The sequence below is a fragment of the Zootermopsis nevadensis genome, unplaced genomic scaffold (genome assembly GCF_977971745.1).
Source record: "Zootermopsis nevadensis isolate Lab colony 2312 unplaced genomic scaffold, Znev_1.0 Znev_ptg000006l, whole genome shotgun sequence".
Classification (NCBI taxonomy): Eukaryota; Metazoa; Arthropoda; class Insecta; order Blattodea; family Termopsidae; genus Zootermopsis; species Zootermopsis nevadensis.
The window spans coordinates 2,997,583-3,023,232 of NW_028259138.1; the positions used below are offsets into that span (position 1 = coordinate 2,997,583).

Below are 25,650 nucleotides of genomic sequence, written 5' to 3' on the forward strand. Positions count from 1 at the left end.
TTTCAGTTTAACGGTTAGCAATATTGTCTCGAACTGCGAGGTATCGATTTCTAACACGGGCCTGGCGACCGACTACTCTGACGGTGATCTTGTGAATTTTTTCAATCTTTGCTGTCAAATGTTCTCTTCTACATCCTTCCCACGTCACAATTAAAAATTATGCCATTCGACGTTACATAAACTCGACAAAAATTACGACAATGTCCCCACAAATCCTGATCTATTTACCATTCATGATTACTTTAGTTGGGATGAGTCCATGCCTTCCAAGTTCATTACAAGTAAAAGACAGTGAGTGGCCGGTAATGAGTATTCGAATGTTACAAGAGGTTAGGAAATTCTTGATCACCTGATTGGTTACCAGCTCCAGAAATATCATACTCCTTGAACAGAATATTGGTGCTGCTCGTCTTTGTTTTGGCGCCATTTTGATTAGTAGGTAGGTGCAAACGTTACGGAGAAACATAATGTCTCAATTTTTATAGCTCAGGTAACTATTACGCGGAATATTTAAGAAATATATTGTAAAAATTGAATTCTAACAGTTCTGAATTTGAACGAAGCAGCAAGCCAAAAGGCACATCATTCTCACTTAGCCTGGATTTTAATTGACGTTGTGTACGAAACCTACATATAAATTTTACAGGCAAGCAGAAAACTTTTACGTCACAGAATTGTATAGTCGTGTATTCTCGGGGCCGACTACATCCACCCCCTCAACGTGATGCCCATTTGTTAGCTGGACAGAACAAAAAGCGAAACCGCGAACAATCGATCATTTTGGCAGAACGCTGCCCCTCGGATGTGTGTCCGTTTAGTTCCGGCGTGACGTGGACTCCATTTTGCTACATTCGGGTTCTTGAACATGAAGTTATATACAAATACAAAGAACCTAATAAATTTGAATGTTTCTTTTTTCAGTGATAATGTTTTAATATCTTGTTCTTGATCTGCATTTTGTTATTGGCTTGACATATTTCTTTATGATTTTTATTTTCTCTTTCTCCCATTCGCTTTGTTATTTATTCTACTTCTATCATTATTGTTTGTTCAATCTTATGCTCTTATTTATCTTTCATCTCCTACTTACGTTAATCTCTTCTCATCGGCTCCTTTTTAAAATCTTCTTTCCCCTTTTTATTACCACTTTCTTCTACTCTTTTTCTCACTGACTTTTGTCCACTTTTCTCTACTCATTCGTTTCCACTGTTCATTTCTTCCTCATGTTATTTTGTTCATTTTTCTTATTCTGTTTCACAGTCTACTTTCCTTCTATTCTTATTTTTCTCCCTTATCCCTTCATCACACCTGCTCCATATTCAAGAAGTCCGGGACTCTATCACATCGCCCCGGAGACTGATCATCATTATTAAAATTATTAAACTTACTATGTCGTTTGCCCAAGTATTAACCATATCGAAGAACATTACAAATAACATGCGTTAAGTCTTAACAAGGTATATATTTTATGTTGTTTTCGAATTTTTCAAAGGAAAAGCTGGTTTTGAGAGAATGAAATCCTATATCAACTTCACATTAAGTGGACTAATTCAGTCACATTAACAACTCTTAGCGTAACTTCAAATATCAAATTTAATTACAAATCTTTGTGTAAAATAAATTATTCTCGGGCTACGGGCTACGAGCTACTTAAGATGGTTCTCAAAACGTTGGTGTTTTCTCCATTGAACCCCCTAACACGGCAGGTAATCCGAGAAAAATTAATTATACTTAGTCGCCGTGAAAGCTTCAGATCATAAACCGTTGCGTAGTTCTGAAGACTGAATATGCGTACGGGCACGACCGTCCATCATATGTTAATTTCTTACCAGAGTCGGAGAGTTCATATTAACAGCGTTAACCCGGCTAACACTTTGAATAAACGAAAAAATCTTCTGTCTTACTTTTGTATTTCGGACTGAGTTCTTAAATAATATTTAGACAAGCTTCAGCTTAAACGGTTAAACTGTAGAATATTCCCGAAAATTGTGGGGATGTAATCAGCAGGATATTCCACTGAGAATCAGATAGCTATGTGAAATTATTTATAATTTTAGTGACTCTCCGTATGAATTCCTACGTGATGCATTCTTCAATTTTACTATATATAGGCCTACACAAGCACGGTCAATATGAAGTCAGTACATAATAAAACAGTGTATTTTTTTTTTATAAAATACAGGTTTATAGTTCATGGCTCATTAACGATTATTTATCATTTGCAGCTCTTATGGAATGTGGAAATAAAATAAAGAACCCAAGAAAATTTGAATCTGTGCTTTGACATTCCACCTTCTGGAATATGAAAAGTTTGTATACGTTCGCGGCTCACAGTGCATAAAATGAAAGCGTAATGAGAATTTCGTAATCGTTCAGCTCAGCATATCACATTGCCGAAACTCCTGAATGGATATTTTGATGAAATTCTATAATAAATGGTCTGCACTGTATGTTGTCGTGTTTACTCTTAGTCAACATCGGTCCAGCATAACTACTATTCTACATTAATATAAAATCAAACACATACAGAGATTCTAAAAGAAGTTATTGATGTCCAAAAATATATGTGTAAAACAATACATAATTTCAATGTTTACAAATAATATTATACACATACCTTATTTCGAAGTGGTACGCATAAGAATCCAGAAAAGTAAGAATAATTTCTGCTTGTATGCGGTCTGTAGTACAGTTTTCTTTGAAGTGGCAGATTTGCATCTGCAAGAAATAAAAATCAATACATTTATTATAATACCGAACAGTGCCCTTGGATAATTCTTTCCCAATAATTACGCTTTGTTAGCTCGTATGCCCTGTAGTATTTCTACAACTGGAATCACAAGGCTTCCTCTAGGAAAGACAATAATTTCTTGTTCTGAAATTTCTTAGCATTATGTGACTGGTCGAGGCCTGAGATTAGCTTAACATGGGGACCTAACATAGGAGTTTTGTCCTCTTCCCCTTTATTATATGCAGGCGAAATATTATCCAGCTTTATAAACGTAGTAGTTTTATAATTCAGACGATGGAAAAACAATGTTAAAACAATGTTAAATATTATACCGCACCGTAGTCAGAAACCTTCAAATGCAAACTTCACATTTTTAAATTTAACTACTTAAATTTTTTAAATTTACTGTCGTCAACAGTATTAACGTGGAGGCCTTGCCACAACATTAGCATCATTCAATCCTCGAGCTTTGGTAACTCTGATTTGTGTTACTCACGCTCCAAGCAGCTAACCGCAAACTCAGCAGAAGAACAAAGACAAAAAGGATTCAGGGAGGATTAATTAGAGAAAATGTGCGGATACTCTACTCGTTCATTATTCAAACGCTCTCATTCTATGTTAGTTAAAACAAAACAGAGATTTCAAAATTGTCAAAATTTGATTTCGTTTCTCTGCTTGTGTTTTAAACAAATGAAAGCACTCATGTGGTCTGTTCTGCATATGCATAAAAACATAATTAAAGGACTTTAACGCAGTTGACAAGTGGTAACAGACGCAGGACAGATTCCTGGGAGGTTATCTGGAAGGCAGGATTAATGAGGATTTACAGACAATCAAGAAAACATAGGTGTCATGTTAAACTAGCGAAAACCTTTGCTGTTTTTTTTATATGAAACCACAGGTCTCAAAAGACAGAGAGAGAAGAGAGAATGAAACAGAGATAAGATATAGTAGAGTCCAAATTATCCGACTTTCGGTTATTTCAAATTCCGTTTTATTCGAAGTGCAGTGTCGGAACGCTCCTTTTTATCAACAGTCAGCTCAGCGACTAGCCGAATGAATCACAGTCAGTTTATGTACTCGGTTGCTACAGACGCTGACGTGACCTTGCCGCAAAGAAAAGGAAGGGGGCTCAGAAGCAAATACCAATCATTATTTTAAAAAAAACTCTTTAAACAAATTTGCATTATGTTAAAAACTATTTTTTTGTGAGACTTTTTCATTTGATACAGCATTGTATCATATGCATAATTTAATAATATCATAAACTGAGTTATTATTTCCCCTCGTCTTTTTAATTAGTCTTCCGTGTTATCCGACATTTTCAATTATCCGACCATTCTTCGGTCCTGTTTAGGTCGGAAAATCGGAACTCTACTGTCATTAGAATATAAGGGGAAAAGAGATAGCTATATATATGAAATGAAATACAGAAGGAAGGAAAGAAGAAATAAAGAGAGGAACGAAGAATTAAATAAGATAAATCATTATGGTCTTCTGTGATTCACTTTCATTCGAGGCTGGGATGTACTTTGAAGTTTATCTGTTACACTGGTTAAGAGCCCCGTTATATTGTGCCTAGTCCTGTCCTACAATGAACTTTCTGTGTTCTCTAAGATCTGCTGTCATCGATACGCAACTTTGCACATTAACAACGGCAGGGTAATACACTTTAAAAAATCATAGTTCAACGATTTATCCTGTAGACCTTGTCCGATTGCCTAAGAGAAGGGGGAGGGCAGCAAGGAAAAATGATGGGGATAGAACACGAAAATCTAAAAGAAAACAGAGGAAAACAGGAAAATTGATTGCCGGAGTAACTCGCTATGAAAGATCTAAAATAGCATTAAAATTTCCATCGAAATTCTTAATTCAGTAAATATTTTACCTGTGTTCATGTGGCCTACTATGGCGTTTGTCACATCTGAACTGAATGCCAATTTTTTAATTCCTTCCACAATTCAAGCTAGAAACCAGAAGAATTCCAACAAATGAAATTATCCGTTAATCGCAAATAATTTTTGTAGTTCCAATACTTTAGCTCCCAGACACACGCTTTTGCCCCACTTTACCCTGTCAGTAAACAAAGCCAGGTTACGACCTGCGAATCGAATTTGGAATCTCCTGAAATCGGAGTAATGAATCAATGAACCACTACGTTCGGTTTATGGGGTTTTAAATTTCGATCTGGAGTGTGGGTCCATATGAAGAGAGAGGAACATTTCGGTTACATATACCGCTGATGCTCTAAGACTTCGATTGATTCATGAGTTTGAACTGTACAGTCATTTGTTTGATAATTACAGGCATTCGAATAAATTGGGGGTGAAATGGGTTCCTGCCATTTGCTGGGCAGACTCCAACAAACATCATCCGTTTGTTTCATCACATTATACGAGTGGTATTAATCATTTAGTTCCAAGATGATAGAAAGAGCTGAGGAAAATATATGCGTTACCTAAGAAAGGGAAAATAAAAGTGTGAAGGACAAAAGCATATAATGAGAAGATTGACAAATTATACAACTCTTCACATTAAGGTGATCACATCAAGATGGAGGTTACGAGCCGAACAAATAGCAGTCACAAGGGAGATTGGCTATATATATATATATATATATATATATATATATAATATATAAAATTTTAATCGAAAAGCTTTAAGGGAACACAAATATTTCGAGACTTTTGATATACCGGAGGATAATTGGAGATTATTGTTGTCTGGGGAGTTGCGCCCTGTTGGTAAATCATCGCCCTGGTGATGGAGGCATCGGGAAAGTCTGAAGTGTCGGTAAAATTTTACTAGACTACAAGGCGCAACATCCCAAGAAGACAGAAATCTTAATACTCGTCGCCGTGAGAACCAAGGCTTATAATTGACGTTAAAGGAAAAATGTGCGAAAATATGGATTGGATATAAATGGCTCGGGATAAGGACTACACTGTCGGCGTGTAGGACGATACGTGAGCGGACGGTGCACTGGAACAGTCTGTCTCAGGTAACTACTGCACTCTTGTCTCATTTTACAAAGACACACACATTGATGAAAGCGATAAATATACGTATATATGTACTTACCAACTTTCCCACATTTTGTTTCTGAACAACTCTTCCATTTAACACTGTATGAAGTATAAAGATGATACATAGGCCTAATCTCTCTAAAAACAATAAACAGTATTAAAATGTCTGTCTTCTGGGTTGTAGAACTGTAAGTCTCGTAGAAGTTTACCAGAATTTCACAGGTCCTTGTCGCCTTCATCACTCATCGCCCTGAAAACCTAAAATCCTGCTGAGATTAAAATGAATCTTCGTGTCTTCCAGACAGGTAAAACAAACATATATATATATATATATATATATATATATATATATACACACAACATGTTCAATGTTTATATGATTTACTTCAACTGAAATAAATCGATTTTTATCACTATAAATTAGGCGACTAATCAATCCTAGTAGCAGAAACTCAAAAAAAGTAAGTTTTTCATGTTCATGTTCATGTTGATATTCAAATACAAATAAAACAAATGACAGAATATCGAAAATTTATATTGCCAAGCTTCCTTTTCCGCTCTAGTGAAGAAATAAACATTGTACAGAACACAATAAAGTAGAAAATTGCCAGGAAAATTGTGATATTACTTCACATATTTTAAAACTTTTCCTACAACGCAACTTAATTTATCTTCATGAAGACCTGTCCGAAATGGCGCCATTTTATAGCTGCAAGTGACGCAATGACAGCGCTTCGTGTTAGTATATTGTTTTTGTGCCTCCACTGTGAATGGCAAGGCAGCATAGTTACACGACCCTCAGCTGTAAAGAATGTTACGGAAAAAGTTAAATTTTAAAGGGGGCGGGAGACTATTGGCCGAATTTTAAAAAAAAATCGCTGTTAATCTTACAAAAATATTGAAATTAAGACAGGTGACGCCGAAATATTGTTCTGAGTTCGAGTCCCGGCGAGGGTGGTTTGTGTAAATCGGAAACCAAGCACAACGGAAGGACGGTGTGGGGACCAAAGCTGTTTGCTTTGCCGATAAGATTACAGGAACAAAGGTTGTAACACAGAAAAAATGCCTTGGGTTCAAGTCTCGACAAAGATGATTTTGTATCTCGAAAACTAAGCGTTGTCAAGGGCAAATTTGTTTGTTTTGACTATGAAATTATTAGTGAATATGATTCCTGTAGCTCTGAAAGTAAACATGTAGAAGAACGTCGCCAAGACCAAAGTTCTTTGTTTCGATGAGGATGTTGTAGAAGGAAACTGACATGGTTTCCAGCCTCGTGAAGATGTTATGTTTAGGGATAATAATAATTCTGTCTATGATATTCAACGATGCATATCGTATGATCTGGTCTATGGAAAGTTTCGGGCAATAAAAATTGATAAAACATGTAAAAATTTGTCGATTTTCCCTGCAGTAACACTGCGGGCATCCTGATAATTTATTTACAGTACTAAATGCGATATTTTATGTTCCTACAGCCTAGGGTAAATTTAAAGCAAGGTAAATGACATAATTTAAAGGATAAATCTAAGTCACATTTTATTGTAACCGAAATATACATTGAATATGCTAAAGGAAAATTACTCTCTTTCAAACAAATGTTCTTTCCACCAACGTAAAAATAAAAATGTCATAGGAATACCTGTCCATTGTTTTAAATATTATAGTAAAATTCGCAAAAAAGGTAACAGTACATTTTGTGACAATATCTACACCCATTCACACATTCACGAATCCAACTGCGTGTGGAAATCATACGGTCGGTTCATACAGTGAGCTACGTGCCGCATTGTTGCAATTAAAAAATATACGATTCTGGATCAATTGACAAAATCATGTTGTATAAACATCATCGGCCTAGACAGCCATCTTTGTTGTATTCCTGCAGTTCTGACGGTGGTATCCAGTCTTCGTACGGGTCCACGGCCAGTCGCCGGAGCTCTTCCTTCACCTGCAATCAGAGTCCTTGTCTCGAACACCAGTACCTGACTTACTAAGTGTGAGGAAATAGGATCCTTTATGGAAAAAGCAACATTACACTTTGCACCCTCTGCCTGATAATGTTAGGGCAAGAAACCTAATAGGGGCGTGACATGTAGCACGCAAGGATAGGAAAACCTGAAATGTTTAAAATATTTTTATTATTCACGTAGGATTAAAATGAAGGCGCAGTACCGGGCATGTAGCACGGATGGATAAAAAATAAAAACATTAATTTGGAGGAGAGAATATGAAAACAGATGTTTCATGTATAAGTTATAAATTACAAATTATAAATTAGACAGAGCTGAAAGGGTTCCCTTGCGCCGTTCTTTAAACACGGTAATGAAAATTTTGGCTTCGTAAAAAGTTTTGACGCCGTGTTGTCTTGTAGACCATAATGAGACATAAATTTCTTTGTTCTATGAACAGCTTCTGAGAATCTGTTCGATTAGAGATATGTATGAAATAAAGTGAAATGTCTCCACGGTGCAAAATCTTTCTTGAGAAGTTCATAAGTTATAAGCTGGCAGGAAAATTAATTGCTTTTTTTTTATGAAACCCGAAGTTCATTAAATTGTTCATAAACACCAGGGGCGAAGTGTTCATGTTAACAGTGGAAGCTCGTCCAACACCATGAAAAACGAAAAATAAGACGTCTAATGTCTTATAATCATGGTTCAGTGGTAACCTATACAATGGAACACTGTAGAATCGATCAGACATAGTGCAAATGAATAATGTCAGTACCTAAATTATTCTTGAACGTCAATATAGGACTACGCAGTTCTGATTTATTTTATGCAGCTTTCAGTACTATGATTATACAGAGTAGAATGCTAGGATAATTAGTCAAGGATGAATTGGAATGTACGTGGAAGAGAGCGGTCGTGGTCAATTTGAAGTACTGAAAAAAATCACTAAACACCTCAGTCAATATATTCGGTTTTTGGATCAAGATTTGAAGCCGGGACCTCCAGAGCATAAAGCAGGAATACTAAGAATAAATGCTAAGCACATGACGGCGCCGTTCAACTTATTAAATATTATTTGACTGTAAAATAACAAACTAAATTAAATCACAATAATCATTTATAAATTTCTCAAAGGCAAATGTTTGCTTAAAAAATGTTTACATCAGCCATGCTGTTCACGAGCAGATTGTAGTCGGTGGATTGGACTGAGGGGGCTTAGAACAGAAGTGTTCGTGATAAGTAAGGTTTAACAGCACTGTACCTTTTCAACTTTTCTGAAAACTCGTAAGAAGTTGCGTCCTGCTAACTTCTCCAGTTGACTCATGGTCCAGCCTTTAGTTCTCGCCAGTTCCGCTAGGAGATACGGGTACCGAGACACGTCCTCAAGTCCTACGGGGGTCCTGACAACATTAGAAGTTACAAACCACATTACCCTTCAAGTTCAAGTCTTGCTGCATTAATCGACACCTACGTCACAACAGGAATGCAGTTTACATTGTAATGATTTACAAATGTATATTTATGCGAATATTTAAATGTACATAGAAACATTACTTTCTGGATTATTTTAACTAATTATTTGCAAAACCAATCAACAACGGAGGCGGGATAAAAGTTACTCATTCTTTACATATATATATATATATATATATATATATATATATATATATATATATATCAATAGGGATAGTCGGTCTCCGGGCCGAAATTTGAACCCGAGGCCTCCCGAATACGAAGTAGGGATGCCAACCACTCGAACTCGACGTTCGGTTTATTCTTTGCGGAAGAGAATGTTCAACAAGAGTGTGTTGGGGCTCAAATAAAATGCCTTTCTCTGTGTTCAGCCAAGTCAAAGATTAAAAACGAACCAATATCCGAGGCTGATGTACGTACAAGCCGTTCGGACGTATCGCACAACCAAGGGGCGTTGGCAGACAGGTATGAAGCAGGGGAAAACGAAAACGCTTTGAAAAACACCCGAATGCTGCTTTGCCCAGCACAAATTCCACATCATATCTATTGAAGGTAAACTCAGGACTTTATACTTATGTCATACTTATTCCGGCCAAATGTTGGATAAGACGAAATCCCATCTCAGGATCGTATTGGAATAACATTTCGGCAGAATTATGACAAGCAAAATAAGACTATATTTCAAAAATGCTTCTGCTAACTCGTTCCTGAAAAGCTGACAGTTGCTCAAATATAAGGGGGAAAAAAAGGTTCATTAGTGTGTTCACAACATCCTTGTATGTGACCTAAACTGAGCCACACGAGTCCAGTCTACTCCCTCTACCCATAATTACTTGAATACCATTTTAATATTATCTTTCCATCTACGTTTAGATCTTCCGAGTCATGTCCTTCCTTTCAGACTTTCAGATTAAATTACCTTTCACCTAAAGTAATATACAATTGAGGTTATGTCTTATGCCAGCATCTGCTACGTTTAACTACATCATAGATGTATTTCTGCATTCTACACGTACAAACGTGTACATTGATATTTGATCACATTCACTCCGCTCAACATATTATATTATATTATATTATAATATTCTTACAATCCGGATGTCAGAATGCATTAAATATGAGACATAGCTCACTTTTAACCTCACACTATTTAAGACTGCCGCTGGACTGACTTCATACTTCGTTCATCAAATTGCCACTAGAAGTCAGTCCAGGCGTATAAGTACCTGTTAATGCCATCATATCCGGCTCCGATTCCCACGTGGTCCTCCCCGGCAACGTCACGGATGTGGGTCACATGACCTGAAACAGATAAAACCTCAGAGAAACTAACACAAAATACTTTACGAACTATCCACCGGCATCCTCAAAGTACCCGTGTAAAATTAATTAAGGCTTTGAAAATAAATGCCCCAATATATCGCAACACTTCTAATCATATTTTCGGTATGTGTGCTACATCCATCCTTTCAAAAGTAAACTATTTGACTTTGGCAACAGCCAAATGAGTGAACGTATTCTAGTCATCGGAATATGAAAATGGTTAAAATATGAGGGTTGTACATATTTCTGACTGGGAGTAAGATGGTCGAAGTGTGAAGCTAAACACCCACCTCCACCTTTACGTCTCCATGGCTCCTTGCTAAGACACATGGACAGCTTTTGCACGATATTAGGGCAAATTTTGCATCCTTCGGCATAAGGACTTAAATCAGATTGTAAAAAAGAGTTAAGGACAAAACTAGCCTAAGGCTGAAGGAATTATTTCTGTTGTGATTACTGCTATCATCATCATCATCTTGACGTCATTGCAGACTGTACTAAATTATTTTCGCAGGTATGGTGTTTGTCAACCCCCGTTCTAGATTAACTTGACTGCTTTATTCATCGAAAAAACAGCAAAACAGAAAACTGAAGAAATAGGTAAGTCCACCCAACAAACTATTTACAAAAATGCGTTTCTAGGCGTTCTTTGAACTAAATATACAAGAGCGTAATGTGGGCGTGTCTATCCACCTATCGTAGTATTTCAACTCCGAAACCAACCAAATTAATGTAAGTTAGTAAACTACCGGCTTCCGTAAACACAGGAAATGTCTTGACTAGCTGAGCGTACTATGTCCTTCTCATGAAGGTCTCTGCTCCACGGAGTTTGTAGTTAGTGCTGAAGGTCTGCACTGCAAATTCTCAGGCGAATTCTTATCCGTATTGGGCCGTGCCACATTTTGACCGAAAGGTACACATTGTCAACGGGAAAAATACACGTCACAAAGTATTGGTGGGTACTTAATAAATTTGTATAAAAATTATTCCAAGGACTTTTCCACGTAGTACAATTTTAAAAACACTCAATAATGTTATGCAACTACGCGTTGTAATAGCTTTACGCCTTCTTCCGAAACGATGATAACCGCTCGGAGTATTACATGGTGTCATTACCCAAAAGACTACAGTCCACACATTCACTGCCGCCGAAATATTATTTTTCTGTAGGCCTATTTTTATATATTTTATTGTATTTAATGACGCTGTCAGTATTTCAGAATGTACAGCATCAAATCCTATGATCATTAATAACAATTAATTAAGAAGGACATTTAAGGAAGTGGTCGTGGCTTAATTTAATATAACAGCCTGAAATTTATTTGTAGGGACTAATGGAAATCATGGAACAGAATCATTCAGTCGGTTTTCTCACCGAGACTTGAACCCTGAACCTCTCGACTGCTGATTAGCTCTGTCCATAATAAGTTTTTGATTTACGCGGGCGTAATATGGGCTTTGTCACAGAGGAATGACATTTTACATGGTTTTCTTCATTACATCCACAAAAATACCTCAAATTATAACCTTGAAATAGGCCACGACTGCTTCATTTCAAACTATTACTTGCTCACGATCACCTTTCTATGTAGTTCGACGTAAAATACCTTTGGAATCGAAACGACGTCATTTGACAAATTAAAACTCAATAAATACCTATATAGTGTCACGGAAATGAAGCTGTAGGTAGAAATCATAGCACATTTAAAATAGTTCCCTTGAAAGAAATGAGTGAAACGAGGCAACTTCTCAGAATAGCCGGTCGCCAGCTGAGATCTGAACCACGTACCTGACTCTTCAATGACTAACACAATAAAACACATTTCTGGTGTGAATTTAGCGACTGGTTGTCCTCCTCCTCCAAAGCATAACACAGGAAGGAAACTTCTTGACGCCGTGAGGACATCACAACCCAATTTGCTAGCCAATTTCATTTTGCAAATCGTACGAAAACAGCTTCATCTGGATGACGGAGCTTCGATAACACAAGCTGCGTAATTACATAGCACGCACGGGGTTCTGACGAAGTCATGAGAAAAAGAAAGAAAAAGTGAAATGAAAATGGAAAAAAAAAGAGATATAAAATATATTTCTTTGTGAGATTTCACGTCCTCACGGTTGCGTTTATGAAGACGGCTGTCTTCTGGGTTGCTGCGCCGTGTAGTCTGGTAGATTGCCAAGGCTTCAGAGGTGCTTGCTGCCTCCATCATCAGGACGACGGTGGGATGTGTCTTATAAGTCGTATCCGCGAATGTAAACATCATAACCGTGACCAGGAAAACCAAGGTAACCAAAATAACATCGTAATCAATTTAAACATGGCAACGAGGGTAAAACAACTACAAAGATGTATTTTGTTCCGGGATATACATTTTACACGCGCATTCTTTGCACATATTCTACTAACACCATCTTCCACAAATTCGTTATAATATGATTTAACCTAGTTTTATTTTAAAGAGCATAATCGTTCACCCATGGCCCAGCTGAATGACTTAGATTCAGTCTGAATATTAATTTAACTTATTGTTTTATATAATTCCTAATACCAGCATAATTATTTCAATTACTTTAATCTGTTACTTTATTACATTGTATTCTGTTAAGTTATATGTAAGAAGACTTGTTGGACTCGTTTGTACAATTCTTTGCTAATGTTCTTACGAGTCCTTTCATAGCAAACGTGGGTAAAAAGCTACATCTGGCTGCAATGTAACAAAGGAGAAAATGTCTAGGTGTAATGAAAGGCACTACTGAAGGTCCACTCGGTGTAGCAGTTTCAATGCGATTGTTATAGGTTGCGCGAGTAGTGGTGGCATCGAAATGCGCGATGTGTAAGAGGGGAGTTCAGTAGTAGTGGAGGTCGCACAGCCTCAGCTGCTGTGATGCACCGATCTAAACACAGCTAGAGCTACAAACCAACTGAAGATGACATCCCTCTAGCTCGTGCTTCGGACGGGTCCGTCTCATACGACCAAAATCAGTCCTTTGCGCAAGTGCCAGCACTTCTCGCTCGGCCTCTACCTTTCCGTTTTTAAAAATTCAATATCGACGTTTATTGCATTATTTGTCACTGGAGTAAAACTAAAATCTGGGGACACTTTCAAAACTAGATTGCTTCTAGATATGGAAATAAACTACACAAAACAAAACAAAATTCAAATGTTGAAATGAAAAAAGAAAAAGGCGCCCACCAATCAGACCACTTGTTCTGCATGTAAGTTCTCCTGAGAAACTACAAGCAGAAAGGCAACAGCGACCGACAGATCCGAGGGGCTCTCAACCGACCGACGAGATACACACCGCCCCCGAAAACATCTGCCTCGGCCCGTACACCACCTTCAACGACCTTAAATCGCAATTAGTAGGCGGATGTCCAGGTACAACATTGTCTCTTGTCCTTCCGCCGAAGAAGACACCCAATTTACCTCAGCCCAAGAAGAATGACTTGGGACCTAAGACTCCTCGTGTGTACAGCGTGCCCTGGGATTGTGGTATACGCATGAAACGAATCAGCATGTTTCTATGTTAACTACAGATTCATTATTCTCTTCTGTACACAATAATGGGCAGAGCCGGCGTAGCTCAGTCGGTATTAGTGACTGGCTACGGACTGGACGACCGGGGTTCGATCCCCGACGGGGGTCAGAGGATTTTTCTTCTAGCCTATGCGTCCAGACCGGCTCTGGGGCCCACCCAGCCTCCTATCCAATGGTTACCGGGGGTAAAGCCGGCCGGGGCGTGATGCTGACCACTCACCCCATCTAGTGCCGAGGTCAAGTATGAGTAGGAGCTATACCTTCACTCCCCCCAAGCGCCTACATGGCGTGTAGTGGGACAGCCTTACTTTTTTTACACAATAATGGGCATTCGAGTTCCGTGAAATACGAGGAATTTCATCATTAGATGAGCAACTGCTCCATGGAGTTGATTAGTTTGTGTACCAATGCTCTTTTGAAATGATTATGCTTCGAGGAAGCTGAAAACTTCGACCTGATCGTTATGCAAACTGAAAAGATGCAACGTATACATTCCAGCCCAACAAAGATAAGAAGTAATCAAGAGGAGATGCCATTTACACAGGTAACTCCTGCAAGATGAACCATTGTCGTACAAGGCTTGACCCACCTTAACTTTTAAGACTGTTTCTCAGGCATTTTGAAATGTAGCTTGCAGTTACGTCCAGCCTCAAGAGTGTACGATCTATAGAAGGTCCTAGAATTTACAGGTAGCTTTTGGTTCCTTAATGCTGGGCTAGGTAATGTCCGGAGAAACCCATGCAAAGTTCTAGAAGCTTTCAAATTTGCCTCACAGTAACATGGTTCGAACCCTGTGACAGGGGAACGACCAGTCAGAACTTGTAAAAAATAAATGATGCAGTCACACATGACACGTGAATTTCCGACATCACCTTTCTCAGCATTAGGATGTTAACTATGGTCGAACACATCGCACGCAACTCGCGTTTGCATAAAGGATTCTAATTGTAGGATGGCTAAGGAAAAATTAGAATCTAAAATATAAGATGATTAGGAGGATACGGTGATTTATATTGTTTAATGTTGTGTTCTGTTGTTTCGTATATAGTTTGTACTAACTATAGACAATTTTATAAAGATTTTTATGAGTAACTCAACGCAGCAGAGTCCTTACTGAGGACGTAATGGCCTCTCAGTTCGTAAATTCAGTTTTTAAGGAATCCGACGGTTCATTTCCGTGGCTACAAGCGCTACTCACTGAACGCTGTTCTCAGCCAACGGATTTCAGTCCACATCCTCATAATATTCTTCTTTACCACGCATTTTAATGTTATCTTTCCATCTACACTTAGGTTTCTAAATAGGGCTTTTTCATTCGGGTTTCCAGATTAACATTTTCTACGAATTTCTCACCTCTCTACGTAATGTCAAGTGTCTCGCCTACTTACATCTAATCATTTAATCACCATTGTAATATTAACTAAAATAACTTAGTAAGCCAAGTCTTTTGGTGTCAAATTGGTAAAAATATACAGTGTTTTAACAAGTTATACCATCAATTAGTCTAAATTGCAATATCTTTACGACGTATAAATTTATTCCGTACATTAGACATTAATGCAGTCTTTATATTTCCCATGCTGTTTTCATACTTAAGTTTTACAAGTTTTAGTTTTGAAATAAAAAAACATGAATAATTAGCATTGATTGTTTAGTTTATTTTACTGCTGTTATCAAACAAAGAATTTCGTACAAGAAAGACTAGTGTTTCTTAATGAGACACTTTGTGCGTAGAGTGAAAAGATTAAATCGCCCTACGGTTAAATCTGAAGTCTAACTTTCCGAAACCAATGGACGTAAAATTCTATGCCGTGGTGAAAAGATGGGCCCGTTTTAAACAGATTCAAACTGAGCAGTATTTGAGATTTTCATAGCCGTGAATCTTCAGTGTCAAACTACAATACGACGACATAATTGGTTAATGACAATCAGTACATTATGCCTGCAATGAAAATAAATTCACTCTTTTGAGTTTATAGGCTCCGTACCCAGTTTCTGCTGGAAGATAGCATTGTTTTCGTCAGAAGTCTAGAATACGACCAGTTATCTACGATAAGTCTTGCTTCGATATATCTGACAGCGACGCAGATGTGACTGTCTGTTCTAAATCTTGTCAAATTGAGCCATAGTGCATTTATCATACACCCACACACATCACGTCTCACTACAGAACAATGTAGGTTACTTAAATGTTTTCGTGTTTTATAATATTACCAATTAATGACGTTGTTGTTATGGGTTTCGGCGCCTTACAGACTCGTTAGTAGATGTATACGTTTCCGAGAAACTCGATTTCAGACCTGAAGATGAAGACAGCTTGTTTTTCCGAAACGCTGACATCTATCTGCAAGTCTATACAAACAAAAACTTGGAATCAACAACCGGATATAATCACAACAGAATAAACGAGTGTCTGAATTCTAAACACTTGTAACGCTAAGTATGAGATATATTTATATTACACGTGACTTTTAACCACAATTTTAATATTATCCGAACTTAAGACACTTATCCAAACACGAATTACGTGCGATATCGTACGAAAAAAGTTGTATACATTTAGAAGGTTTTAGACACACGTTTTATGTTTATGTATTACTATAAAAGCATAATACAGTTGTGTCTGATGATAGACTATCAGTCCGTAACATATCGATAGTATAATAATAAACACAGACAAGAAATGGAAATGTCAAAGCTTTCTGATGCGTTGTGTGAAGACGGCTAATAATATTATTATTATTCAACTCAAATCTCGTGTTCCGCTTCCCACTCTCATCCATAAAACATCCAACATACGCGCCACGTATACTCATGTGTACACGACTAGTTCGTGTTTTGTAAGTGTCCTGTCTCAAGAAGAACGACTGAGGATAGCATCCAATGGTGGAGCTATTGCTGACACAATAACAAACACTTATATTCCGTAAAAGGAAATTTTTTGTTAGTTGAGCGACTTTAATCTTTCAAGGAGATATCTGCTCCATGGAAATAGTTCGGTTGTTAACTGCAGAGAGAATTAAACGGGAACTATACTTATTTGAGCTCAAGTTTCAATTAGTGAAATTCACTACGAGAAAGGAACTTGTCCCACCAGAGATGTAAATGAGGACCAAGTGTGGAATATGTTTATCTGTGTTAAATCATATTCTTAGGCGAGAACTCTCTGTATCGATTTTACACGAACAGGACAGAATTTAGATGTGAGATCAGGTAGGAAAGAACCGATATCTCACAAACTGCGTACACCGTGGGGCAGAAAAACAAACGAATGGGACTTTTGAAGAAGTATGGTCAGATTTCAAGTAACACCGTTCGATTATTATCTCGCCTGAGTAGAATTTCTTGTGGACGTAACAGAAAGGAATACTATAATTAATTTTTAAACGGAGTACGTAAGATAAACCCATGATATGGAATTAGTATCTACTCATCAGTATATTTTACGTCCGAAACTAATCAAGATTTCGATTAAATTATGTACTGAGGGTTTATATTCAAATTTGTCGATAAATATAACTTTTGTGCGTACAGATCGATTAAACCGCCGGACAAATCAAACAGAACTTTATTCTTTTAAACGACTGATATAAATATTACTGAAAACATGACATAATTCTCATTAATATTTATACTTACCAACTTTTATTTAAAACATATGACATGGTTAATTTTAACGGAACAGAAAAAAATATGACTTTGAAGTGTGACACCTGCAACATTAGCTCTATATCACAATAAGTAAAGTAAGTTTGTCCCGCTACGTGCCATACAGGCACTTGGGGGGAGTGGAGGTATAGCTCCTCTCTTTGTTGACCTCGGCACTAGATGGAGGTGAGTGGTCGGCATCACGGCCCAGCCGGCTTTACCCCCGGGAAGGGACCCCGGTACCCATTGTAGAGGAGGCTGGGTGGGCCCCAGAGCCGGTCTGGACGCAGAGGCTAGAGGAAAAATCCTTTGCCTTCGTCGGGGATCGAACCCCGGCCGTCCAGCCCGTAGCTTGTCACTATACTGACTAAGCTATCCCGGCTCATCTCTATATCACAATACATTTGTATATAACTAACTAACTCCCTTGTAGCAGAACCTGCAGTTTCAACACCGACAACACGAAAGCCCGCCACCGGCCACAATCCCAAGCCTACTACATCTATTTGTCGTCCTCACAGCTCACCTCCCTAAGATCCATCTTGATGTTATCCTCTTATCTCCATCTTTGTCTGCCCAGTGATCGTTTTCCATAAGGATTCCCAACAAAATCCTATATGCACCCCTTGCCTCCCCCATGCGTGCTACATGTCCAGCCAATCGGATCACCCTATATTTCACTATCCTAGGTAACCCGTACTACAACAGAAGCTATCAGATCAAAGAGCGGTTTTTTACTACCTCCAAAACTTCGCAGAAATACTCACTCGAGTTTAAGCGTTCGGTGCAGGATTAAAATCGCGGATGTTCTGAGTGTGGAACTACAGTATAGAACACTCCTGAATCTCTATTCGTGTAATTATGAGGTACAATTCGTTAATTCTTTGTATGTTAAACTCCGGAAAAAATGGAAATAAACGATCCCCAGTTGTTCATAGATGAAATACAGGTACTTTTTATACAAAGGCTTCAAACCTCTCGTGTGTAAGCGTCAAACAAAGAGGAAAAAGGTGTACTCGTACACATATTTTCAAAACGCGTTTTTGCTTTTTTCATACCTCATTGCCCTAATGGTTACTTCTTCCTGCTGCTGATACACTTCCATCGTTACAGAACTAATCACACTACAGAAATCAGTCACACCGCAGACAGTCAAAAATAATTTCCCCTTTTTATTTCAGTACGAGTATTTAGGCTATTCATCAAAACGAAACTGGTTTAAATAAAATATGTAGATCTCAATAAGTCTGCATTTTATGTTAAGTAACAATCTTGTGCAACGAGTCGTTTGAGAGAAAATGAAGCCCGAATTGAGCTTCATACAAAGTTTGACTGATTTTAACAAAAGTTTATAGCCGAGATTTCAGGTTTTCACGCGACTAATAGGAAGATCGAAGTTTTCTGGGTTTTGTGCATCGTGCGATCCTCCTGATGATTGAGTCAGCAAGCACCTCTGAAACGTCGGTAAACTTCTATCAGACTACACGGTGCAACAATTCAAAAGATAGCCATCTTCAAACCTTTATGGGTTACACTACATATTATTTGAGTTTTACCATGGGTACGTTTTATTGACTTTAATTAGTTTTAAGAACCACGCTACTTAATGATCTAATTGAAGTTCTGAGTCCTTTGACAAGGTGTGATTAAACTTCAAACAAACTTACGACACTACTGATAAGCGAGTATTATGAAGCTTAAGTTTAGTTTAATCTACTTCGGAGCCCACAATACTCAAGGGACTAAATACATTTTCGTCGCAACTCGCTAAGCAAATACTTGGTATAAAATGGCTTGAATAATTTGACCTATAAGTTACATATGCTATATTTTACACTAACCTATTAACAAAAACTATTGCATGTGCACCAAATGGAGAGTTGTCTAACGTCCTGCTAAGTAATAGCCAGTCACGTGTGCGTAATGAATTTTCAATCCATTTATTTCCCTAGACAGAAGGCATAAATTGAGCTTAAACGAAACGCATTTTTCGAAACCGACCCCCAAATGTGGTTTCACCCTTACTTCTTGACTTTTTTTCGCCACCTCGTTCACACAATCTGTGAGGTCCACCCAGCCTCTTATCCGAAGGCTACTTCCTGGCGGCATGGCGGTTTAGAGGACCGAATGTGAAACTGATCGCTCGTCTCCATCTGCTGCCAAGATTAATAATACGTGAAGTTTTACAGACACAGTCTGTTCCGATATTCGTGCTGAGACACAGGCAGGACTTTGTCTTTATCGTGAGGATCTGAGACTTTCGAGTCTTGCAGAGGGGAAAGTGGGTGTCATTAGCGCAGAAAACGGCCCCTCGCTCTAATTTGAGTGAAATGTTCGCTGGACCATAAGCATTTCTTCCTCCCACTGGAATGGTTCGCTGAACAAAAGAGGGTACGACAAAAGGGCAGTCTACCGACAACAGAAAAATACACAAAGGGACTTCAGAGGCCAAACGGAGACAATCTTACTCTGAAAAGAAGGTAGTACTTATGTCTAAAGACAGTCGGCAGGTTTCTTAAATCTTTGAAGCACGTAGATCGTCTGAAAAATTGGTTTATTGAAATAATTAGTCCCTACCTAGTCCACGCGTCTCCGTTAAGCGGATCAATTTGTTAATACTATCCAGGGAAATAATTGTCGTTTATTCTGATAATCATATATTACATACAGATACTCGTATATACACTAAAGGGGCAAAATGCAGAAATAATGAACATTACTATAAATGAAGATTTCTGTCTTCTGGATAGTTGCGCTATGTGGTCTGGAACACAGCGCAACAACCCAGAAGACAGAAATCTTCATACTCACCGCTGTAGAAACCTCAAATCATACATTACTGTAGATGATACAGTAAACACTGCGCTTGAAAAAGTTAATTTAGTAACATGTCTATCCCATGACGGTATGATTAAAAGTCTCTCATTTGTCCTCCTTCATACGTAATATACAGAGCTGGCTGGGGTAGCGGTGATGGTATAAACTTTTGCTCCGGAGGCATACAGTTACAAGCTCGGTTCGTTTAGTTGATTTACTGAGCGAAGGTTTTGCGATTATTCTGTTTTTCTTCTGGTAAATGCCTACTCTTAAATTACAAGAACTGACATATCCACCCTTCGGGGTAGCTTTGAACAGTTGTGTTCCGTTTATGCCCGACGTCTGCTTATTGTCTACGTAAAAAAAGACAGAAACGGAGTGGACATTGGCTACACTGCATGACTTCTGCACGCTTAACGTACTTACCACTAGGTTTGTATTAACTACGTTTTGAAACCATCGAAAGCCTGTTACATAAGATATATGACAGTGCGTATTTTACACAAAACTTTTATTCGACTTGTGTCAGACTATAAGTTTAATAAAAATATGTTAAAGGATATTTAAAAATTTAGCCCGTACATCCAAGTAAACACGCCGATTTTCAATTACCAAACTAATATTCTTGAAAACGTACCTTCCAGTGCAAAGATTTATTAAAAAAGTATAAATGTGTTTACACATTCTCATTGGAATTTATAATTTCCACAAACAGTACGCTAAAAGTCCAACAGATGGCACCGACAACATCAGCTCTCTCAATCACTAACAGGAACAGGACACATTTTATGAAGATACATCGTTCCTAGCACGGGCATTGTTAAAACACAAACAGCCTATCCTTGTGATAGACATCTATATAGGCTAAATCAATGGTCTTCTACATTACAGTCATTGTTTGATATACCAAATGTCATAGAAAAAAAATTTGCCGATATATGATGTCTATAATTGTGATCACAAACTGATCTCGCTTGATATGCGTGGATATTAGCCCATTTGTTCTGTCCCCATAATCTGATAACTTTATCCTGCAAATCTGATGTCAAAGTTGCGACAATGTTTGCATATTTAATAGCGTCACACCACAGCAACCGACCACTACGCAAGCTATCACGGAACAAGATAATCACCAAGAAGTTCCAGAAAGAACTTACGAAGCATGGTTTCCTTAAAATGTTTTACATTTATCTACTAGGCTCACATCATTTTCGTATAAATTATTACTTGTATAATTGTAATAGGCGTTACGAAAGAAAGAAACAAACACGAGGAGAAACATTTTTAAATTGACTTCAATTCTTGCTCTACACCGGACGACGAAGGAAGGCCCGAACTTCGAAACGTGATTTTTTAAGGCATACAATGGACAAAGCTTAAAATAAAGAAAATAGTAACATCGCTGAGAACACCGAGGAAAGAACGGACACATAGGTCATTCATTAATATTTCCACATGTCGAGGACTATCTGCATGTAAATAGAGTGTCCTTGCGTTGTGTCATTCAGGCCGATGTAAGAGATCACATATTTTTAAACGTAGTAGGAGATTAACCTTGAACTGCCTTGCGGAAGGTGTTAACGTCAAATCCCTTGTCTCGAACATAAGATAACAACCAGAGCCCTTCTGTATTCGCCGAGATAAGTACCAGCCACTCAGTATTCACTGGACGGCTAAGCTCTCACACGTTGCATGACGACGTATGTCTGCCATAGCATCTTCAATAACAGCTGTGAGGCGCAGAGCAAATATCATTGATTTAGGAAACGGTTTCTATAGGGTTATATTAAAAACAATGGCTGTGGCCTTGTTTTGACGACTTTCAACAAGAAATACACAATCAGTTTGTTAACTACTGCATTGACAAGATAAATTAGATCGACGGCATAAGAAATGCAAGAAATGCCAGTGTCGATTACATCGATCCTGGCTACCCAACAATTCATTTTGGTTACTTCTTGCAACATCGTAACTTCATATCTTGTTGGCAGGGAGAAAAACTACGCAATTTTGGGCACGTAACAAAAGTAATGACACCTGGAGATCACAAAGAAGATAGAAAATCATTCTATGGCCTTCGAAAGTTTCAGTAGTCTTATAATTATAACGAATCTCCAATGGTGTAGTGTATTCTAGGGGCAAAAAAGAGCTTTGCAAGTTTAAAAATGTTATAATTTATTCATTATATAGTTATTAAATTAAATAACTTGCCTCAGAAAATTCTCTGTAGTGAAAATCTTTTAGAAGACAGGTATGGTGTATCCAAATTCAAACCTTTGCCAAATTTCCGGAAGGTTGATTCAATTTACACTCATTACAATGCAAGACCCGAAGACAAATTACAGAAACTGATGAAAGTTAAGTGTCCTGTATGTAAGTCTCACTCCACGAAAGCGAATAGGGGAGCGGAAAATTCCTTGTAATATAAAAGCCAGAGCTAAATGGGGAGGGTAGTTGGCTTTATGATTAGAAAGAAATTAAAATACAGCTGATAACCAGACCACCGCTCTATGTAAGTACAGAGTTCTAATATACACGCACTGCTTACCATCATGATCTGATAACTTTTATGGAAGAAAATATGAAACTAATTTCAATGTCATCCACGCCCAGGTTCCGAAGGGTTAGAAAATGTTTTAAAACCACTCGTATTACTATTAGATATCCCTGTGACATGTCACCATTCAAATTCCACAGGTCAGGTTACAGCAATTCGTTAATTATCTTTTTGCATCTTAGACTTTATTTTCCTTATTGCCTTAAAGTCAGTTCCTTAAAAATATTACGAAGATCTATCACTATTTAAAACTTCAGGCCCTTCTTCCAAATGACATCGAAGTTGTTCCCACCTCAGACGTTTTCACGACGGTCGTGTCGGTGATGTTTATCACAGAAACAAACAATTGAACTGCATGACGCTCAAACCAGACTTCACAAAGTTTGGTCATTAGTTCGTAAAATTTTGATGTCTGTAGATTAATAAGTAGATAGATGGGTAAACATGTATATTACTAATTACAGGATATTTTAACTACCATCCTGGACGAGAATCCAACTGAAATCTTGCTGATTGCTACGCACATGAGTTCTAACCACTCAGCTGAGACGTTTGGTATTCAGTTAGGTACTTAATTACGAAGCTGACTAGCTAATTATTTACATACGCATATTTAATCAATTAAGTGGCAATGTAATTGGTTATCTTATTTCATAATTAGTTATGTACATAGTTAAATATGTATTTAGTTGGTCAGTCATTAGATCTAGTTAGCTGGTTACCTTTCAATTAGACATTTAGTTACTAAGTAAGGTAACAGCTAGTTCTTTAAGTAGTTAAGTATTCTGTTAGCTAGTTAGGCAGTTAGTTAAGTAGTTCATTATGTCGTTAATTGTTGAATTACTTAGGAAAGTACTAACTTAAATAACCGTTTTATCAGTTGTTTAGTCACCTAAACAGTTTTTACGTATCTACTTAGTCTGCAAAATAGTCTTCTGGTTAATTCACCAGAGGTTTCATTAACAGCTGAAGTTTGAAGAACGGTTAACTGAATGAAACAGTTAATGCCTAGCTGTAGGTTTATTGCTTCCCTACCGCCTTACATTTTAACCTGCTGCTGGTAAAGGAAGAGAGAGAAAAGTGTGCGCTTATACGGACTGAAAAGTTCCCTCACTGCTGGTGGTAAGTGTATTACGAACACATCAGTGGCTTCTATCGGCTATGTGCATCATGTGAAAAGTTTTCAGTCTATACGAAACCCATTTTGAGAATGAAATCTGCATTTTTTAGACAGTGAATATGTTGTATAAGTTGATGTAGGCGATGTTTTATGGCCTGTTGCTCAATACAAAACTGCGATGGATTCTTGTCATGGCTCACCTCATGTGTACTGACAGTTGAGTGGAACAAGGTCTTATGAAGATCGTGATGCCATATTTCCATGCAGATGGTTACAAAAAAATTGGAGAAACACGTCGTCCTCATCTCGAATGTGAAGAGAGGTGGCATGTTTGTATAAAATTTTATTGACTACTGGAGTTTTAAAAATTTTACTCTTCATCAAATATTTGTAGCATGACAAATTTATGGAGGATGAAGTGGACAGTAGTTTTACCACGTAAGGGGAACTGATTTACGCAACGAAAATGACAATTGGTTAAAGTGAAAGGAAAAGACGAGTTAGGAGACAAGCAAATCTGGAAATATATTATTAAAATTGGTGTGAATTCGATTACATTTGTTCATGACGTTTGTAATTCATCCATGACGTTTGTAATTCATTACTGTTATTGTCTTATGTCTAGGTGGTATTAATTTTTAAGTTAAGTACTTTAGGTTAGATGGTTTTGTAATCTATGAGTTGGTTGATTTTGAGTGGGATGTGTTGTTTTGTTGTGTCTTATTGTTTTTGTTGTGTCCTTTTTTATTGTTTTGTTCTGTCTCATTGTGTTGATGTATCTCATTGTTTTGTTGTGTCTTATTGTTTTTGTTGTGTCCTTTTGTTTATTGTTTTGTTCTGTCTCATTGTGTTGATGTATCTCATTGTTTTGTTGTGTCTTATAGTTTTTTCTTGTTGTGTCCTTTTTATTGTTTTGTTGTCTCATTGTGTTGATGTATCTCATTGTTCTGTTGTGTCTCATTGTTTTGTATCTTATTGTAGGTCACTGCCACCGGGTATAAACCCATTTACAGTCAATAATAAATAATAATAAAGGATAGGGCCAATGGCTGGTTTTTGTGAACACTGTAATGAACGTTCGGGTTTAATAAAATCATGTGAATTGAACAACTGAACAAATATCAAGTTGTCAAAACAGATTCAAATACCTGAAATTTGGTACAGTTCCAGAATTTCATTCCCGGAATTTTTAAATATCAACAGAAAAATCGGAACCCCTTTTCTTAGATTAATGTATTACATATTTTATGGTATCAACTACTGTTTTAACAGTGATCTTTTGCACAGGCGTAAAACTTAATAGATCACTCTAGTGCAGGTAAAATTATAGGCTACGAATGTTGGGTTAAAAATGTGAGGATATGGGTAAGTATAGTTACTATTTAAGGTGATCATAATTCTGAACTTCACGTATTATATTCTGTTGCTATACTTAGGATCCGCTGGAGAAACTACAACCTTGTT

The 25,650-nt window shown here is 37.5% G+C and overlaps 1 protein-coding gene across 1 annotated transcript in view; it reads right to left on the minus strand.

The window, feature by feature from the left end:
• Positions 1-7,276: 7,276 nt before the first annotated feature.
• LOC110832377 (dipeptidase 1) overlaps positions 7,277-25,650 on the minus strand; it is a 221,210-nt gene continuing 202,836 nt past the window's right edge. The window contains exons 11-13 of the mRNA XM_087343558.1: positions 10,409-10,484; positions 8,971-9,109; positions 7,277-7,705 (exon numbers count right to left, since the gene is read on the minus strand). Coding sequence (XP_087199684.1) covers positions 7,604-7,705; positions 8,971-9,109; positions 10,409-10,484 — 317 coding nt within the window. The 3' untranslated portion in view covers positions 7,277-7,603. The remainder of the gene's footprint in view (positions 7,706-8,970; positions 9,110-10,408; positions 10,485-25,650) is intronic.